This window comes from Gouania willdenowi, chromosome 6 (genome assembly GCF_900634775.1).
Source record: "Gouania willdenowi chromosome 6, fGouWil2.1, whole genome shotgun sequence".
In the NCBI taxonomy this organism is placed as follows: domain Eukaryota; kingdom Metazoa; phylum Chordata; class Actinopteri; order Blenniiformes; family Gobiesocidae; genus Gouania; species Gouania willdenowi.
The window spans coordinates 55,576,391-55,598,095 of NC_041049.1; the positions used below are offsets into that span (position 1 = coordinate 55,576,391).

Below are 21,705 nucleotides of genomic sequence, written 5' to 3' on the forward strand. Positions count from 1 at the left end.
GGGCTGTTTTTGTCCGTATTTTCCCTTTCCTCACCAAGGATGGCAAACGGCAAATTGGCTCTGAAATTGGTCGACGCCAACTTCATCTATAATAAAGCTGTTCAATATTTTTGACCGAAACTCCTGTGTGTAGAAAAAGCCAACAACTCCTGACTCATGATCCCGTAATTTGTGATGTAGAACGGAATATAGCCAATCAAGAAAAGAGCTGACGAGAAACACGCAATGCTGTCTTTCGTGACTCTGATCTCTGAATTTCCAAATTTTTGAATATTTTACTCTTTGGATTCAGCGGCAGCATGTTGAAATGTCTCAAACATGGCTGACCGCTATATTATTAGATATTTTCCCTGACTTTACGAGCTGGAGCTCCATTCACTATTGGAGAGAGCACAGTTGACCGAGTCAAATTCCTCGTGTGTACAACATACACTTGGCGAATAAAGATGATTCTGATTCTGATTCTGATTCTGAACTTCATGTGACGTTCCAAACTTTTTCAAGTACGAGGTTGAAAGATTTCGAGTTCCGAGTTGCGGAGTTAAAGAGCATTAGATCACCTCGTTAGAGCTTGTTTGATCACGTGAGATTTCTAATTTGGAGGAAGGTTGGCGGTTGGATAGAATCTGTAACAGATTAAAATGTCTCTTCAGTTTTAGAAAATCCTTATGTATGTACCCACATTAAGCAGTTATTGTGCACCATGAGTGACAGATCAATTGACCAGATGTTGGCTGGTCTAAGGGTCCTCACACTGGATATTACCAGAATGGAAAGATTGGAAGTGAAACCATGAAGAAAGCAGCAGTATCCTGAAATGTAGTGCTGTCTGCATCTCTCTATAAAATTGCAGGGTATATTTTAGACATACACTCCTTTTACATATAGAGCTGTACACTCTCTGAGCCTAGCTGGTTTTCTGTATCACTGCTTCCCCCAGACAGCTCTTCTTCCACAATCACCAGTTTCTATTTCTCTGAAACCCTTTTAGTCCTCCTCTTCATCAGTCGGCATCCACCCACCGGCTCTTCAGAGCCACAGATTTCAGCCTTGATTTTCTTCTGCGTAGCGTCTCTGTTCAGCTGAAGGACTCTTCACTTGTGATGTTGAAGGTGTCCTATTAAATTTCAAATAATCTTTTTGTTATATACGCTCTACTCCCCGTCTGCTGCACCAGCAAAGGAGAGATCGAGGTCAAACCTAGGCACTAAAAAATGTATAGTATGTCACGTGTGGATGTGTTGAATGAATCCCACCTTTAGCAACTCACAGGGATTATATGAAGTGATTTACCTCCCACTTTTCATGTTTTACTTTTTTTTTATTTCCGTCAAGATTATCTTTAAAGTTACAAATCTGAAGAGCTTTTTGAAAATAAACCTGTGATTACGAAGTGTACTTCATTGTTGATGCTTAACAGTTCTTACTAGTTAATTTGACTGCAGTATTCATAGAACTAGACTTGGGTTTTTAAGGCAGAAGTAATGGAAAGTGATTGATTTCTAGCTGTTTTTGTCCATTGTAACAGCTGGATTTTTTTTTTTTTTGCTATTGTGTTGGTAAAATCTCTTAGGCCTGCAGTTCTATGATGGTGGGCAACTGTTTTTAACTTTCGCATCATGGATGTACTTTTATAATAACAATCCATTTTCACAACAACGCTTTTTCAATTTCAACTTTTTTAAACATATCTATTGACATTTCATCCAGTTTGTGTGAAAAGAAGTAACCACCGCTGCACTCCATGTTTCAAAAATAAAAGCATTGAGGAAAAGTCAGTAGAAAACATCACCCTACAGCTCAGCACTAAAGCAGCAATAAAAAGACCCTAATCATTTGTCTGTTTGCCGCTTCTCACCTCAAAATGCTAGTGTTCTAAATATTTTTTATCTCTCAGCTTTTGTTACATCTCTGCACGCTGACTTTTATCTCCTCCTGCTTCCACTTGTGTAACAGTCCTGTTTAAGGTTGCCAAAAAAGCCTGGGACAGGCTTCAATATGTGCAAAATTCAGCTGCTAAAGTCGTCACTGACACCAAGCCCTGGCAGCACATCATACCTCTCATCCATCCCAAATAGTTCCTGGTCGAGTCCAGAATCAAATCTAGAATTGTTCTTCTCCACCCCTACACTCCATCCCAGACCTGTGCTCATGAGATTCTGGTCTTCTTTATATCCCACACTTACGCCTTCATTCTTTTAGGAACGTGCTTTCAATGTTTCATTGTGTAGTCAGGTGCCTTAAAGTTGCAGTCCACATTGTTGGAAAGCTAGCTTTGTTTGATCTCCTCCCAATATTTATCGGAACATGAAGGCATCTGATTGGGTCTTTCCATTCGGAACAAATGGCAGAGATTGGTGAGCTTGTTACAGAATTGCAGCTGCTACAGATGTTTGATTCTTTTTGTTTCTTTTTCTGAATACATATGTTGACTGCTCTCAGCATAGAAGGACAATTTCACCAAGTATAAGAAAACATCTTTCTGAATTGGATTGCTGACTCCAATTCAGAAGTCAGCAAAGGTTGAACATATCTAAAGATATGTTCAACCTTTAAGATTATTCTTGCTATCTAATTGCTGAGGATGCTGGGGATGGTGATGAGAAGTGAATTTTGACTCAAAGCTTACCATAAAGAAATAGCATGTGACTAGTACGAGTAGCATGCACTCGTTCCAGCTCCTGTGACCTTGGTCAATTTGATGTGAACTTCACCCTACAGTGACTATCCATTACATTTGAAATGCTTTATGAAGAGTTTACAGACTTAAGAATGGGAAAAAAAGAGTCTTGTAATTGAGCTGTTGTAACCTAATAGACAAAATGATATAACCCTGACAATTATTTTATGAAAACAATCAATATTGTATTTCCTATGTCCTATTCCCACCTCCACTGTTGTGATTGAATATCTGCTTGAATGACTGTTACTCCCACAGCGATCAATACCATTTCTTCTTGCAGTGTACAGTTTAATTGTTGTTTACGCTGCACATGGTTTATGTACAAAGTACAAATATATCTTAAAGCACGGGTGGGTGAGCTCTGCGTCCTGGGTCCTGTTTTCAACACGGCAATGTGAAGTGCTCCTCAGGTGCTCTTCGGAACGTGGATAAAAAAGTTGTTTGAAGAAGGAAATCAGTGGTCTGCCTCTCCAGTGTGTCAAAAAAAACAATACAATGTAGCAGCGACAGCCAAAATCTGAGGCACTCTTGAGGTGTAAAAATCCATTATTTAATTCAGAGATATAGTATATAATATTAATTTCCTTCTACAAACATATCTTGTTAAGTTAAGTCTTAGTCAAAAGTGTTTTTTTCTGTTCTTCAGGTTCATGTGGGCACCTCCCATCAGGACCAGAGGGTAGTGGGATACATCACTTGTACACACCTCCATGCCATAGAAGGTATGTGTATATCTACACACACTCATGCATTTGTGTATTGTTGTATTATTCTCATATCCTTGCGACACACAGCCCTACATAATCTCTGCAGAGTGTGCACAAGCACTTCTGTGTGCAGATACAAAGTGGCGTACAAAGGCCCCCGTGCACCTCCTCCTACTGTTACCATGGTGACTGCCTCAAGCTGTTTAAAGCGTCATAGTCCTATTTAAAACCTCTGGTTGATGCCATCCTCATTTTTTACACATGACAAATCTCCCACCCCCTTTTCTTCTTGGGCTATTCTGGGCTTCGCCCACACGTCTCACAGGTCTATATTTAGCATTGCCAGGGTTGTTTCTAAAGATATGTTCAACCTAAAGCCGATTGGGGTGAGGGGAAAATTTGACAACAAAGCTTGAGTGGGAGGGAGAAAACATTGCGTAGCATAGTACATTGAAAAAAAAAATGCTTTGTGTTGCAAACAGCACAAGTTTATAAATGAACTGCACAATGCTACAACGGCCTTGCTGCTTGCTTGTCTATCAACACAGCAATGTCTGACACATCACTGACATACGTCTGACACTTATCAAGCTGCTTTGGTGTTACCCTGAGTATGATGATGCTAGAAATTCTAGGCTTCTAAGAAGAGTTCTTCATTATTACAGAAGGCCAAAGTAAAGAGCAACAATCAGGGATTTGGATTTTTACTTTATCTATATAGATTTGTACATTGTACAAGAAATTAGTGTTAGAGCATGATGGCATTGTGCTTCCACTTTAGTTATTTTTTGTTTTTTTAGTGTTCTCATGTTTAATGATGTATGTGTGAAACAATTCTGCTGAGTCAGTATTTACTGGATGTTACAGCACACATATTGTTTAAGGACCCTGTGCTCCCGTCTGGAATTAAGTGCTTCTTTGCAGTTACGCGCCTCTCTCCTTTGTCGAATGAAGTTGGTTACGACGATGAACTGCAGTCAGACCTCGACCCCGATGAGGACGATGAGCATGCAGATGAGCATCCCTGAGATGGTTTCTGACAGTTTGTGTAGAAATTCTTTGGTTATGCAAACCGATTGTTGCAGCAGCTGTCCGGGTGGCTGGTCTCAGTCAATCATGTAGGTGAACATGCTGGATGTGGATGTCCTGGTCTGGTGTGATTACACGTGGTCTGCGGTTGTGAGGCCGGTTGGATGTACTGCCAAATTCTCTGAAATGCCTTTGGAGATGGCTTATGGTAGAGAAATGAACATTCAATTAACGGGGCAACAGCTCTGGTGGACATTCCTGCAGTCAGTATGCCAATTGCACGCTCCCTCAGAACTTGCGACATCTGTGGCATTGTGCTGGCTAATTAAACTGAACATTTATAGAGTGGCCTTTTATTGTGGCCAGCCTAAGGCACACCTGTGCAATAATCATGCTGTCTAATTGGCATCTTGATGTGCCATAGCTGTTAGGTGGGATGGATTATCTCTGCAAAGGAGAAGTGCTCACTAACACAGATTTAGACAGATTTGTGAACAATATTTGTGAGAAATACATCTTTTGTGTTAACACAAGAGAAAGGTTAACGTTTGTTTTATTATTTATTTCAGGCTCAGTAATTGTGATGAAATGTAATTGAACTTTAGTAATTGAGAACATATTTGTAATTGACATTCTGAGGATAAAAATAAATTGTAATTAGAGAAAATGCTGGTCAATAATTGTAATCGAATTGTAATTGAACATGGGTAATTGAAAACGTAATTGTAACAGAAAAATGTAATTGACCCCAATTAACCCTGATCCAGAGTCTATACATTTTGTCATAAAAAGGTGAGTCTACAACCCAGTGGTTGATGATGATTTTCCAATCTGCTTCACGAATTGACCATGGAACCAACAGAAGGAAAAATGCTGAGGGTACCACAGTCAATGCACCTTTCCATCACAGGCTAATACATAAACACACAGATATTCCATTCAATGTACAGTACGTATGATTCAGCAGGTCATTCTGCTTTATTTTAACGGGCGTGTGGTAAGGATGACCGGCAGAGGAGGGGACAGACAGACTCGAGAGTAGAAATACGTTTCAAGCTTTTTCTTTTTATTTTTCTTCCTTGTCAGGTGCAATATATTTACAGTGAAACCCCCAAAACAGAAAACCAAAAACTTGAGCAAAACAAAAAGAAAAGGGCATTGAGATGCCAGGCTATATTTTTGCAAATCCTGAACATGGACTTTACCCTCTGTTTGTTGCCATCAGTTTTAACAGGTCTGCTCACTCAGGGTCCTCTCTAGCAACTGAGGCTGTGCTCCCTTTATAGGCAGCCTCTAACTGTAACTCCTCCCACAGACAAACCAAACCCCATCTAAAATCAATTAACTTAATAACAAACCAAATAATCATACAAGCAACACACAAAACAACAAACCTTAATTACTCAATCATACAGAATAACTTCATGTAAATTAATTCACCTTAAATGTTTTTAAAATCCATAACAAACAAAAATTACACAAACACCCCTGTACAAATGGTTTGACCCAACACCAGCCCACCAAACACCCCTATTTACATGAGTTGGGTTAGTCCCTCTGGTTTCCTGAAAATGGAAGTGCTCCTGTGACCATGGTGGTGAGTTTGCTGCTAACCAACAAACACATATGCTGGTAGGCCTTTCCCTGCATAGATGCTGAGGTCAGTAACTAACTGTGGTTATTGTGTGAGCGTCACGGCTCACTCCGTGACATTTCCCCCCCCTTCTCGAGATGCCCCCTGTGGCACTCTGGAGAGAAAGTCTGCAGTGCAATTCAATTTCCCAGAACGGTACAACACCTGAAAGTCAAAAGGCTGTATAGCCAAGAACCACCTGGTTATACGTGCATTTGTGTCTCTCATACGCCCCAACCATGACAGTGCCTTGTGGTCCGTTTCCAATACAAACTTACGACCCATCAGGTAATACCTGAAAGAGTCCAAGGACCACTTGATTGCCAGGCACTCCTTCTCAATGGTGGAGTAGTTACACTCCCTTGGTAGGAGTTTGCGACTAATATAAGCCACAGGGCGTAGCTGTCCATGGCTCACCTGCAGCAGCACAGCGCCCAAGCCTCGCTCTGATGCATCCGTCTGAAGTGTAAATGTCTCATCAAAGTTGGGACTGATCAGCACCGGCTCCTGGCATAAAGAGTTTTTTAGGGCCCAAAAGGCTGTTTCACAGTCCTCAGTCCAAATAACCTTGTTGGGCTGCTTCTTCCGTGTCAGTTCAGTCAGTACCAGTGCTACTTCTGAAAAGTTTGGGATGAAGCGTCTATACCAACCCACCAACCCCAAAAACGAGCGTACCTGCTTCTTGGTGGTAGGTCGCTCTGCAGACATGATGGCTTCCACCTTGCCCACTTGACACCCCGACCCAATATGTAGCCGAGGTAAGAAGTCTCTTCCTTTGCCAAGGTGCACTTATTGGGGTGAATGGTCAGGCCTGCCTCTTTTATCAAAGACAGGATATGACCGAGGTGACGTAAATGTTCCTCCCAGCTGGTACTGTACACAACAATATCATCCAAGTAGGCAGCTGCAAAGCCCTCCGTCCCCCTGAGGACTCTGTCCATTAACCGCTGGAAGGTAGCGGGTGCCCCATGCAATCCAAAAGGAAGTACAGTGAACTGGAAATGCCCAAATGGTGTCCTAAAAGCAGTCAGCTCTTTACTGTCCTCCGCTAATGGCACCTGCCAGTACCCTTTGCATAAGTCCAGCGTGCTCAGGTACTTTGCTTTGCCGAGGCGCTCAACCAGATCATCCACCCTCGGCATGGGGTAGGGGTCAAACTTTGCCTGGGTGTTGACCTTCCTGAAGTCCAGGCAAAAGCGCAGGCCTCCATCCTTTTTTGGGACCAGAATGATGGGACTGCTCCACTCACTACTCGAGGGCTCAATTACCCCCAACTCCTGCATCATGTCGAGTTCCCCCTTCAATATTGGAAGAAGACGTTCAGGAACTCTGTAGCATGGCTGTCGAACTGGCCCCCGGTCCGTCAGCACAACGCGGTGCTCCACCAGCGTTGTCCTTCCTGGCCGCTCCATGAAGAGATCATCAGGCAGGATGTTGTGAAGCTCACTCCGCTGAGCATCTGGCAGGTGACTCAGGTCTAGCTCCGTCCTCCCTTCCTGGCCCGGCAGGTACTGCTCACTGCAATCATCCTCTTCCTGGACCGCCCGGATAAGCATTGCTACTGATGTGGCTGCAGGCTCCGGTCTGTCGTTCCACACCTTCAGCATGTTGACATGGAACACCTGGTGCTGCTTCCGACGATCAGGCATATCAATTTCATAAGTCACTGGCCCCATTTTCCTTGATACGACGTACGGACCCTGCCATTTTGCAAGTAATTTGTTGTCAGAGCTGGGCAGCAACAGCAGCACTCGATCACCTGGCTGGAATGTGCGGGAACGGGCTGCACGGTCGTACCAAGACTGCTGCTTCTTCTGGGCCTCCCGCAGGTTCTGCTGTGCCAGTCCTGCTGCTGTTGAGAGCTTCTCCCTCATCTTCATCACAAAGGAGATGACATCCATCTTGTTCGGCATCTCTCCCTCCCAAGATTCTCTGAGGACGTCCAGTGGCCCACGAACATGATGTGCGTACAGGAGCTCAAACGGTGAGAAGCCTGTGGATGCCTGCGGAACTTCTCTGTATGCAAACATCAGGTATGGCAACCACTGGTCCCAGTCTTTAGCATTCTCTGAAACAAACTTCTTGAGCATGCTGATCAGAGTCTGATTGAACCTTTCGACAAGTCCGTCGGTCTGTGGGTGGTATGGGGTCGTTCTGATGCGTTTGATACCTAAGAGGTTGTAAACCTGCCTGAGAGTGCGACTCATGAAGTTTGGGCCTTGATCCGTTAACACCTCCCGGGGAATACCCACTCTTGAAAAGAACTGGAGCATAGCAGTGGCAACATGTTTTGCCGTTATGTCACGTAAGGGGAAAGTCTCTGGGTATCTCGTGGCATAATCACAAATTACCAAAATAAATCTATTCCCCGCCTTACTCCTCTCCAAGGGACCCACTATGTCCACCCCAATTCTCTCAAATGGAGTGTCTAAAACTGGTAGGGGAATCAAAGGGGCTGGAGCAAGAGCTTTCCCACCTGTCTTCTGGCATTTGGGACAAGACTTGCAAAAGTTTTTAACATCCTCATACAGGCCTGGCCAATGGAACCTCTTGCTGATTCTTTGTAAAGTCTTCATGCAAGCTAGATGGCCCGCCCATGGGATTGAGTGTCCAAGTTCTAAAACTTCCTGTCTATTCTTTTTAGGAACAATCAGTTGGAGACCTTCTTCACTCTTCCGATATAAAAGATTGTTCTCCACTACATATTTATCCCTGCCCAGCAAAGAATAATTATCTGAAGTATCTGCAGTTCTCTTAAAGCAAGGGACAAGTGTGGCATCCTGACGTTGTTCCTCTGCTAAGTCTGTACTGAACACTAACTCTATGTCAGTTATTTCTGGGTGTGTCGCATCAGTGTTTGGCTGCATGTTGGCATGCTCTATCATCTCACCAACATCCTTCCTGCGCTTCTCACAACGCGTCTCTCTTGGCTGTCTAGACTCAACCGGGACATCAGCCTCAAAGTAAGGCAATTCTGAGAGGTGTGATTGCTGTTCTGTTTTAGCTTGGGCTCTGGTAACTACACCACACCAAGCTGTGTTACCCACCAGCTCTGGTAATAAGGGAAAGTCTTGCCCTAACAGCACTGGATAGGGTAACTTTGGCACCACTCCCACTCTTAGAAGAAAGGTCTGGTCACTAACTCTCACATACACATCTGCCGTATCGTACTCTGTCCTATCACCATGCACACAGCAAACTTCAACAGTTTCACCAAAATTACATTCCTTGGGAGAAATTATCTCTGCTTCAACCAATGACTGAGAACATCCTGTGTCTATGAGGGCTGTAACTGGTTTACCATTAAGTTCTATGGTGATGATGGGATCTTTAAATTGGCAGATTTTTAGGGGTGGGGAGGGGCTGGGCACATAGCAGAGATTACTATATTTTGACTTTCGAAGAGGGCAAGCTGGACTCTTGTGACCTTCCCTGCCACACTCAAAACAGACTAAGGGTTTGGGCCTGTTCAGGGAGGGGGGTGGAGCTTTGCTTTTATGACTAAATCTAGCATCAGAGCCATCCCTACCAACACCATCAGACTTACCCCAGGCCTGCTTGTCGATCACCCCAGCGTAGCGATAGGTCCTTGGGCCCCTGTGCGCCGCCACAAAGTTTTCCACCAGCTTGGCTGCCTCTGCTGCTGTCGCTGGACTGTGCTCTTTCACCCAGATCTTTAATTCAGGATAGAGGACACGCAGATACTGTTCCAGCACCATCTTCTCCATCAGGCCTTCTTTAGTGCACTGCTCGAACCTGGTCCATTTGCAGAAGAGGTCTTTGTGGCGAATGTAAAGTTCTTGCGGTGTCTCTGTTGGGCTGGTCTCCATGGCACGGAACTGTAGGCGATAAGTCTCTGAGTTTATTTCGTACTTTTTCAGCACAGCTTCTTTGAGCAGGTCATAATCTGTTGTGTTGTCTGGGTCCATAGCCACAAATGCACTGCGTGCTTTGCCTGTCAGCAGCGGAATCAAGTGAATGGCCCACTCTTCCTTCGGCCACTCATACACCCCTGCGAGGCGCTCATAAGTGGTCAAGTAGTGCTCAATATTGTCAGAGTCCTCAAGCTTGGCCATCTTTAGCTCGTAGGCCCGACCCCTGGGGTTAACTGCTGGCGGCTCTGGCGTTGTGGGGCGGGATGGAGGTGGTTGAGGTGTCCTTGCTCTCTCTCTGGTCGCTTCCAAGTCCAATTGTAGCTGAACCACCTGATGGTTGAGAACCTGGAACTGCTTGGCTTGTCTGGTTGACTCCTTCTCCATCCGCTCATCTCTGGCTCGCTGGACCTCCATGAAAGACTCAAACATTTTTCCAAGGTGACTAAGTGCTTCACCTGCAGTTGGTTGCCCACTGACCTCTGTCACCTCAGCAGCGCTCTCTTCAGGTATTTTCTTCCTGGTCTCCATTTTTTTTTTTTTTTTTTTCTCTCTATTATTGCCTGTCCTTCTTCAGTCCACCTCCTTCATCCCACTTCTGACACCAAATGTGGTAAGGATGACCGGCAGAGGAGGGGACAGACAGACTCGAGAGTAGAAATACGTTTCAAGCTTTTTCTATTTATTTTTCTTCCTTGTCAGGTGCAATATATTTACAGTGAAACCCCCAAAACAGAAAACCAAAAACTTGAGCAAAACAAAAAGAAAAGGGCATTGAGATGCCAGGCTATATTTTTGCAAATCCTGAACATGGACTTTACCCTCTGTTTGTTGCCATCAGTTTTAACAGGTCTGCTCACTCAGGGTCCTCTCTAGCAACTGAGGCTGTGCTCCCTTTATAGGCAGCCTCTAACTGTAACTCCTCCCACAGACAAACCAAACCCCATCTAAAATCAATTAACTTAATAACAAACCAAATAATCATACAAGCAACACACAAAACAACAAACCTTAATTACTCAATCATACAGAATAACTTCATGTAAATTAATTCACCTTAAATGTTTTTAAAATCCATAACAAACAAAAATTACACAAACACCCCTGTACAAATGGTTTGACCCAACACCAGCCCACCAAACACCCCTATTTACATGAGTTGGGTTAGTCCCTCTGGTTTCCTGAAAATGGAAGTGCTCCTGTGACCATGGTGGTGAGTTTGCTGCTAACCAACAAACACATATGCTGGTAGGCCTTTCCCTGCATAGATGCTGAGGTCAGTAACTAACTGTGGTTATTGTGTGAGCGTCACGGCTCACTCCGTGACAGGGCGTAAACCTTATGAATGTTATCATCGTCAAATTATAATGGTTTGCTTAAATCTAGTAAGTAGCATGTTACCAAACAAGGAACGTTAATGCTGATTCATTCTCAGAAAATGTGTCTAAAGCCAAGGTTTAATGCTCATTGCATTTGATGGACTCAAAATGAATACCATAAAATAAAAATGAGTTATGTTACAAGCGCACACACAATGTAATACTCAGCTCTAAATAGACACGGCTCCTCACACATACTGTATCAAAGCTTGTGTACAGCAAACTCACCCCCACCCCCACAATTGATTCGTCTCTATCCAGTAACACAAAAAGAGAGAATAACAACAAAACTATATTTCACATGTACCGCAGCCGAGAGTAATCACAGCCAAAGCCGCCCACTCGCCCGTCGATATTTTGACACCTCTTTGTTTCTCACACTCTTCACTATTCAGCTGTTATTTTTCGAGCAAGCTCTCGTCCATCGCTTCTCTCCCTCTCTACGCTCACCTCTTCTCTCCTCTCCTCCAGTAGCAATTTGTTGGATTTACAGGCAGCGGCTGATGGACGGCACAAATGCTGAGAAGGCAATGCAGCCCCAGATAAATGACTAAATATTATATTACTAATTTTAGTAAAGGTTAGAATAAACTTAGTTAAGCTTCTGGGTTTGATTAACGATGTTCAAGTTTGTGCACGTGCAGTGGTTCTCAACCTTTTCAGCCCGCGACCCCCAAAATAAAGATTCCAGAGTACACTGTACCTGAAGGTGGTTGAACACAGACAAGAACATTGAAGAATAGACATGTGGAGACAGGGCCATCTATAAGGGGGAATACAGGGGAGACCATTTTGGGGCCCATCTGTAAAGTCAGCAAAATGATGGTCCATTGTTCTATGAATCTGTAATAACCACATTTATTCATTCATATGAATAATATCCACTGTTATCTAGGAAGTTTTTTATGATTTGATACATTATATCTAGTCATCTTAAAGATGTAAACATACAGAATGAAAATGGGTCATAAAAATGGCCACAAATTGTGGAAAAGGTGGTGAAATTGGATTTTAAAGAGTAACTAATCCCCTTTTTCCTGCTGAATATAAATGTATTAGGGTATGAAGTAATGCTGTTGATTGATCCTGGTCCAACTCTCAACATTTAGTCAAAGTATTTCAATTTGGCATATTTTGTGAGTGACTGTGCTCTATGGATTACAATTGATTTTTGATATTGGCTGAGAACAAGATCATGTGACATTTTGGGACCATCTTACCATAAAAAAACCACTGTTAGCCCCGCCCCTTTTCCAAAAACTAGCACTTGTGGGCTCTACAATCTGTGGTGAGTAGGTTGGATTGAGAGAAGAGTGAATAGAAAGGTATATTAAGTAATGAGTAGCTAGTTAACACAGCATAGATTGTTCATTGGAGATTTTATAGTATAGACTGGGCATGTCTTAACTGCTCCAATAGCCCCACCCCTTATCAAGGCATTTTTTTTAATTTCCCTCCTAGAGGCAGGTCAGGAGAAAGCAGGGGTTTAGTTACTCTTTGAATGCATTTAAAGAAGCAAAACTATTCAAAGAATAGGTTAAAATATGGCAAGTTTGGCGTAGTTGCAGAAAATAAGCACAAATTAGCTCAAATTGTTCAAAAAATCTCCTTAGTTTCTTGCAGGCATTTGGCGAATCCCCTCCCAGTGTCTCGTGATCCCAAATGGGGTCCCAACCCCAAGGTTGATAACCCCTGTACTAGTTTATAGTTGGTGTTTAAGTGCAGATCCAACATTTTACTTTCCTAAAAGTTCACATAAGGAGGAATAATGAGCAGTAAATTATGCTGACGCATGAAGCAGGGTTTAAAGTTCACAAGAAAGAAGATGGAGGAAATCTGTGATGGAGCATAGACAGACCAAAACAAGATTAAAAAAAAAAAACATTTCTCTGTAAATTACAGATACACTTTTGTACGTGCAGCATTTTTTAGTATGTGACAGTGTCCTTAGCTGTAGAAGATCTTCACAGGTTCAGCATATCCAACATAGGAGTTACATTTTCTGTTTGCACATTTTTTTTGATCTGTGTATTGTAGAGACAAAATGCATTGACTTGTACAATTTATCAGATCAACAAACACATGCATGATGTTTGAATAAATCGCAGACTGAATCTTGGCGTCTGTTACAGGGGACGCTTCGGTACGTTGTGAGCAGCTCGACCTGCTGCTTCAGTGGGGAGCCGAGTTTCGTCAAACAACATCTCAATCACCCGAGGGGGAAAAAGTGCTGGAAGACCTGGTGGCCTTCGATGTCATCCTAGGAGATTTAAACTTTGACAACTGCTCTTCAGGTATAAACCCTTTGATTGTTTGTAAACATTGTGAGGTATTTTGTGGGGCGGGGCTTAGCCTGGAGGCAAACCATCACAGATGACTTACCCGCGCTGTTAGACAATGGGGAGCGACGTAGCAACGTCTTACCTCAGACAGCTGGCCCTGCTCATTACATCGATGCCAATGGTGCATGTACTATAGAAATAACCTTAACTTGCTCAATTTTCAACCAATTTTCTAACGGCAAGCAGAAATTTCAACATGTACAAGCATCCTATGTCATACTTACGTATAATAAGGTTTGTAATAACGCAAAAAGTTTGTAAATCCGTCAATATTTCATCGAGTTATTTTTGTTTAAGCTGATCACTCACCTTCCAACAGCTACCGTAGAGCGTGTCAGAACGTCAGTTGTCTGAGGTACGATGGCCGTCGTTGAGCTACGCTAGCGCATCCCGCTTGTGTCATAGTGTTTATATATATATATCTATGCTTTAGACAGCGCCGTTTCCTGTTCTTGCCTCCAGGACGTGGGCCATTAACGGGTCTTTACAACTGTCAACTATAGATGAACCTTTTTGTGTTATTTCATACAAGCATGTTACCTTTTTTTTCTTTTTACTATTAATTTCTTCTTTGATTCTCATTATTGCAAAAATAAATAAAAAATAAAGATAAATAAATAGAATACATTCAACATTTCAGGACTAACTAATGCAGCCGCTAAGCTCAGATATGGGCAACTGGAGGCAAAGTAAATGAACAAAAAAAATATTAATTTTTAAAATTGCAGAAATATACATAAAGTACAATAAAAAATCAGAAACATATATAAAAACGTGACAAAAACACACAAAATGACAATAGAAAATACACAGTATTAACCAGAAAACAGTCAAGATCATTAACAAATACACAAAAATAACAATTCCTCTCTCTGACTAAGCTGGTACGGAAAGGAAACAATTTAAATTCTGTAATGGTGATTTAATTATCAATATGATTAGTATGATGTGCAATAAAAGGTAATTATATATAAATGTAGTGTGCTGAGTGTCTGACTAGTTAAGTAATGATATTGGTTATTGATGATAATCTATGGCTTTTATTTGTCTAAAATAAGTTCACACACCAAGACTATCACATAACACTAATGTATACCAACTTCCCCAACAAGTTACTGTATGCTGTCAGGGACAAAGCAGTGAAGCAATGAGGAAAATAGGAGTTTGTTTAAAGAAAAATAGTTTAGGCTCTGTTTAAACCAAATGCAATGCAAACATTATAAACTATAAATTCAATATCTAGGCCTATAAAAGAGGTCAACAAAATATACCATTAGTGAAAATAACAGCATCATAACATGGTATAAACTAAACAAACTGACTGAAAATAATGAAACATGAGGATGGACGTACAGTATGTACTGGCTTGGCCAAACCAACTAACACAAAATAGACAGACCGAGGTTAACACAAATACAAAAACAAAACTAAGATGGGGCAGATCATCAGGCTTTATAATGATTTGGCAGGCCCCGCCCTTTTATCTTTTACACCTTCCGCCTCCTCTGGATGAGCTCTCCATTGACAAAATAATTAATGTAACAGGATTATTTTATGCTGTAGAGGCCATTTTTATAATAATAATAATAATAATAATGCATTGGATTTTATATAGCGCTTTTCATAGACACTCAAAGCGCTTTACATTAATGTGCATTATTCTTTCACTCCACACACAGTGGTGGTAAACTACAATTGTAGCCACAGCTGCCCACTTCTGACAATCAGAGAAAATATTTTTACTAATTTTACAAAGGAGACCATGTTTACTAATTATTGAAGTAATAACATAAAAGTTGCATGGTATTAAAAAAAAAAACAAAAAAACCCAGTAAATTCCATGTTAAATTCCATTCATTGTTTTGAATTTGTAGATTAATTCTTACGTTAATGTTAGCTACACAGTTAGGGGTTTAGGAGAGCGCGCTGTTTTACAAATAAAAAAGCATATGAAATTATGGAGCGGGTACTTATGATATGAAGAGGACACAGGGTTGGGGTCAGTTATAATTGTAATCGCATAATTGATAATTAATCACAAAAATGGTGTAATTATAATTGGAAATGTAATTTTCAAAATCTGTTGCTTTTGTAATTCTAATTAAATTCAAATAGATTTTAGATATTTGACTTTCTTATTGTAATTGCCTAAAGGATTCTATAAAAATTGTCAATTATATTTTAATAATTTTTTGTTCTACACATGTGTAGTTAACAATTATTAAAATATGTTTCATATCAAGATTTCCCACATTTTACCAAAAGAAATATAAATCAAGGGTTATACTGACACAAAAAAGGCTCAGATACACACACCAAAAATATTAAAACTTATATTGTCATTGATTAGGAAGCCTAACAAGGTAATCAGTAGATAAGAAATAAATCAGATGATAGATATTTGTTTTTAGTGTATTTTACAGCTGATTTAGGAGCGTTACCATAAGAGAGGCTAACAGAAAGCTAACACAAGAGGAAGGTTCACTTTTATTAGGTTATTTATTTCAGGCTCAGTAATTGTGATTAATTGTAATTGAACTTTCATAATTGAGAATGTAATTGTAATTGACTTTCTGAAGATAAAAAAGAATTTTTATATAATTGTAACTGGAAAAAATGCTGGTCACTGTAATCATAACTGAATTGTAATTGAACATGGGTAATTGAAAATGTAATTGTGACTGAAAAATGTAATTGACCCCAGCCCTAAGAGGGGATTTGACAAATGGGTACATGGGACAAAAAGACTGGGAACCACTGCGTATAGATAAAGTAGATTTTATTTTGTGATTTGCCGTCCCCTAGTGGCTACATTAGTTAAAGCAGTAGCAGTTTTGTTTCTCTCTTTGGGATTCATATGAGCGGATTATAACACATTTTTATGTTTATGTTTATATCTGTACACTGGTGTCTTTTTTTGCTGTTCATGTTCTTTCATTTTATTCATCGTTTATCACAGAGACACACACCACCTCTGGCTGCTTTAACTGTGTGACCCCCTCCAAGAAGAGTTTATGATCATTTATGGTTGGTTTGTGTGCTTTTGTTTTTCCAGAGGACAAGCTGGAGCAGCAGCATGCACTTTTTACTCAATACAAGGACCCATGTCGCCTGGGGCCAGGGGAGGACAAACCATGGGCTCTGGGTAACAACAATACACGTTACACGCACACTGACATAAACACAGACAAACAAGCGGGCAGTCCCTGCTTTTCAGAGACACAGACGACTATTGCACACTCTCAGTTTGGGATTTGTATAGTAAAGTTGCGCATGCTAAAATAAACAACAACTTTTTGTCACATTTAGCAACAAACAATGTTTAAAAACTTATGTGATTTTTTTCATGTTACTTTTGAACAGATTTACAGCAATATTTGTGAAATTTGTGATATTTACTTTTTTTGTAAAAATACAATGTCGATGTTAAATCTAAACCTAAATGTTTATTTTAATTTAACAATTTAACAATTAAATATAAATGTTAAATTTAAATATACATTTTAAATCTAAATACTAAATGTTAAAACTAAATGAACTTTTATTTTTGGTACTTGAGGTAAATTTGCATATTTGCTAAATTTTTAGTTTCACCCGTGACATTTAGATTTAACATTTACATTTAACATTTAGATTTAATGCTTACATTTAACATCTAGATTTGACATTTCTGTTTAAACGTAACATTTAACATTTAGATTTAACATTTAGATTTAACATTTACATTGAACGTTTACATTTAGCATCTAGATTTGACATTTATCTTTAAACGTAACATTTAACACTGACATTTAACGTTGACATTATATTTTACGAGAAAATCAAATATCACAAATTACACAAACATTGCTGTAAATCTGGTCAAAATTAACATGAAAAAATTTCCATACGTTTCTTTAAACATAGGTTTTGTTGCAAAATATAGCAAGGAGTTGCTGTTTATTTTAATATGCCTAACTTTTCAGTCCGCGTCCCATAGATTTGTTGGTTTTTTACTCGGTAGAATTCTTACCGTTGGAAATAGGAGACAGAATTTTTGTCGTTGTCTAAATTGTAAATGGAATAGAACATTTGAATATATGCTGTAAGCTAAAGGCACACTGTCATATTCTATCATGCAGGGGATGTCAAATCCTATACAGGGGACAGAAAGTCAGAAAATGATGAATTATAATTGTAAATGCAGTTTAAGAAATCTGTTGCTCTTGTTATCGTAATGAAATTGTAAATGGGTTCAGATAATTGACTTTGTAATTGTAATTGCCATGAAAATTCTATATAAATCGTCAATTATAATTTAATGTAAAACTGGGGAACCGTGTTACAGTTCTATGCACAGTTCTACACATATGTAGTCAACAATTATTAAAATATGTTTTATATCAAGATTTACCACATTTCATCATTTGAAAAAAAAAAATCGAGGGTCATACTGACACACAAAAGTCTCTGATGTCCACACCAAAAATATTAAAACCTATATTTTCATTGATTAGGAAGCCTAAAAAGGTAATCAATAGATAGCAAATACATTAGTTGGTAGATATTTGTTTTTAGTGTATTTTACACCTGATTTAGGAGCCATTGTCTAAAAGATGCTAACAGAAAGCTAACACAAGAGGAAGATTCACTTTTATTAGGTTATTTATTTCAGACTCAGCGATTGTGATTAATTGTAATTGAAATTTAGTCATTGGGAACATAATTGTAATTGACTTTCTGAGGATAAAAAATATTTGTAATTTAATGCTAGTCACTGTAATCATAAGTGAACATGGGTAATTGAAAACAAAATTGTAACTGAAAAATGTAATTGTAGGTCTACAACTACAGCATCTGAGTAACCGCTGACTTGCCCCCCCACCCCACCTTTTTTTTTATTTAAATATTTATTTATTGTTTGTTGTCGTTTTGTTTAATGTGTCTGGGGTAAAATTAAAGATAATGTAAAGCTCGACATAAGTTCATTGTACATTGTACACTGTTTATAAAAAGACCCTTGAAAGAAAGAAAGAAAAATGTAATTGACCCCAACCCTGGTAGGGTTAGGGGTTAGGGTAACGAAGGGTTAGGGTTAATGCGAACAACATTTATTGACAGCCATCCTTTACTCCCACCTTTATTATTGCTAATAACATAATCATGCCATAATAATAACAGCGTAATGTCAGCATTTACATATAAAACTTCAAATAAAGTGTTACTGAACCGATACACACCCATGATTACAGAGGTTTAAAGGTGAACGTAGTTGCAGCCTTTCCATTTCTTTGATTTAGCATCGGCTAGTTTAATGAAGCTCTATTCACTGGAAGTGAAGTAATCGTATTCCTGATCTAATTAAGTAGCAGAACTGAATTAAATCAGGAGTGAAACAGAGAGAGTCCACTGATTCAACTAACATATACAGCTTACTTTGAGCAGAAACATGGGCTTTAGTGATGTAAACACTGCATGGTTTGGGTCTAATGTTAATTAGACCAGCTGTCTTTGTTTGCAGGATAGCTGGACAGGAACTAAACGGGTAAAATAATACCTGTTTAATATGTAAACTGGTTTGCTCTGGTGGGCAGTGGAGGACTCTCTGCAACTTTAGCAGTGAGGCTGTTGGAGGAGGGGTTGGATGAGTGAGACAAGGAAGGAAGGAAACAGCACTTTGGCTAATTATTCTAATTCCTAAATCCTAAATCGGATTAGATCAAATTTGTACAACAAAAAACCCACACCCAAAAAATAAATGTAAGAGGAGCGTTGTGTCTGCCGGTAGTCATTATTGGTTGTTAGAGATTATAAATCTTCAGTAATTCTCTACTCTGCACAGCTTTGAAGGATACGGAAGAGTATTAGGGCCACAGAAGAAAAAAGACATTTGGAAAATGAGGAAAAAAAAAAAAAACCTCATGCACTTCAGAAAAAAGTTGAAAATCAAAGTCGAGATTTTTTTTTTTGGAGGAAAAAAAAAAAAGATGAAAATCAATGTCGAGATTTTTTAGGGCCACTGAAGAAGAAAAAAACCTCGGAGATAAAAATAAATAAATAAAAATTTCATGCACTTCAGGAAAAAAGTCGAAAATCGATGTCATTGTTTTTTCATTATGCTAACTGTTTGTACGAAATGCCTTGTTGAGAAACTGGTTAAACTATATTTACCATTGTCCTATCCATGAAGGATTGTGTAAACCAGGACACAATTGGACATCCTAAATCTTCTCCATTTTTTTACAGTCAGCTTGCAGGTACAAGTCACATTTGCAGATTTTTAAATTGCATTTGCAAAAATATAATTACCACAGCAGACTGAATCAGACTGAATCACTGTTAGTTCCTAGAAAGCTAATCCAAACAAATGACATGTTCTATAAATATAGTAAAAAGCACAGGACGAATAATGATGTAATCTCCCCATCAGGAAATTTAACCCCGGTCTCCCTCGTGACAGGTGGGGATACTGACCATCATACTAACGAGTAAGCATGTAAGCAGAGTGGCAGTTTTTGCACTTTGAGGTAACAGTCATCTGTAATTATTCTAAAGTATAGTTTAACCAGTTCCTCAAACTGCCTGGTAGGCATTTTCTACAAGCAGTTAGCATAATGAAAAAAAAAAGTTGACATCGATTTTCGACTTAATTTCGACTTCGCATTCATTTTTTTTTTCACCTCAGATATTTTTCAATAGCCCGTAAAAAATGTCGACATTGAATTTCGACTTTTTTTTTTTCACCTCCAAAAAAAAGAAAATCTCGACTTTGTTTTTCGACTTTCTTTGTGAAGTGCATGACGCTTTTTTTTTTTAGCCTCCAAATGTTTTTTTTATTCTGTGGCCCTAATACTCTTCTGTAGAAGGATGATTTACATCCTGTGGGAGTTAAAGGGTTGTGGGATGCTAATCACTCACTCATCTCTACTTATACCATGTTTGCAAAGGCAGATCAAAGAACCACAAACCAACAAGCTCAGACACTGTGGTGAGTTTCTAGAGGCTGCAGTAAAAAGTTGGGAATGAAAGAAGATGTGATGGGAGGAAGCAGGGTTGGGCTCATTTAGAATTGCAATCGTGTAATTGGTAATTAATTACAGTTATGGCGTAATTATAATTGTAACTGTAATCTTAAAAATCTGTTGCTGTTGTAATAACAATAAAATTGTAATTGAGTTTGGATCATTTACTTAATTGTAATTGATGTGAAAATTCTATAAACCTGGTCAATTATAAATTAATGCAAAACTGGAAAACCATGTTGCATTTCTACACATATGTAGTTAACAATTATTAAAATATGTTTCATATCAAGCTTTCACACATTTTATAATTTAAAAAAAATGAAATCTAGGGTTATACTGACACAAAAAGGCTCTGACGCCCACGCCATAAATATTAAAACCTATATTGTCATTGATTATGAAGCCTAACCAGGAAACCAATAGATAGGAAATAAATCAGATGATAGATATTTGTTTTTAGTGTATTTTACAGCTGATTTAGAACCCGTTACCATAAGAGAGGCTAGCAGAAGGCTAACACAACAGGAAGGTTCACTTTTATTAGGTGATTTATTTCAGGCTCAGTAATTGTGATTAATTCTAATTGAACTTTGGTAATTGAGAACGTAATTGTAATTGAACATGGGTAATTGGAAATGTAATTGTAACTGAAAAATGTAATTGATCTCAGCCCTGGGAGGAAGACACATTTGCCTTTCTTCCCCTCTTACTGTATGTGTTGGAAACAATAAATAACCTGAGGTCACGTTAAGCAGCCATTAATGCAGATAGACTCTTCACCTACTCTCTAAATGAAGCTAAAGCAGCTGAATGTACAGGACTTCACTCTCAACTCCATCCTCATAACTTCTGAGTGCTTTTAGGCACATTATCCATCCCACATACTCTAATACTCAATCTCTAAGTGCCCATTTTTACTAACCATTTTATGGCAGTGCATTTGTGGTTTGGAGGTTTAACTCAGTTGAAACATGTCAAGTGTTCTCAGACAGCAAGTAGTACTTTTGCTATGCAAGAAGCTCAGCATGCAGAGGAGAATTAGTAAAAGTCAATCAA

The 21,705-nt window shown here is 39.4% G+C and overlaps 1 protein-coding gene across 1 annotated transcript in view; it reads left to right on the forward strand.

Annotated features, from left to right (window-relative positions):
- smpd3 (sphingomyelin phosphodiesterase 3) overlaps positions 1–21,705 on the forward strand; it is a 71,920-nt gene that overhangs the window by 45,713 nt on the left and 4,502 nt on the right. Inside the window, exons 5-7 of the mRNA XM_028448777.1 lie at positions 3,330–3,405; positions 13,436–13,597; positions 16,701–16,790. Coding sequence (XP_028304578.1) covers positions 3,330–3,405; positions 13,436–13,597; positions 16,701–16,790 — 328 coding nt within the window. The remainder of the gene's footprint in view (positions 1–3,329; positions 3,406–13,435; positions 13,598–16,700; positions 16,791–21,705) is intronic.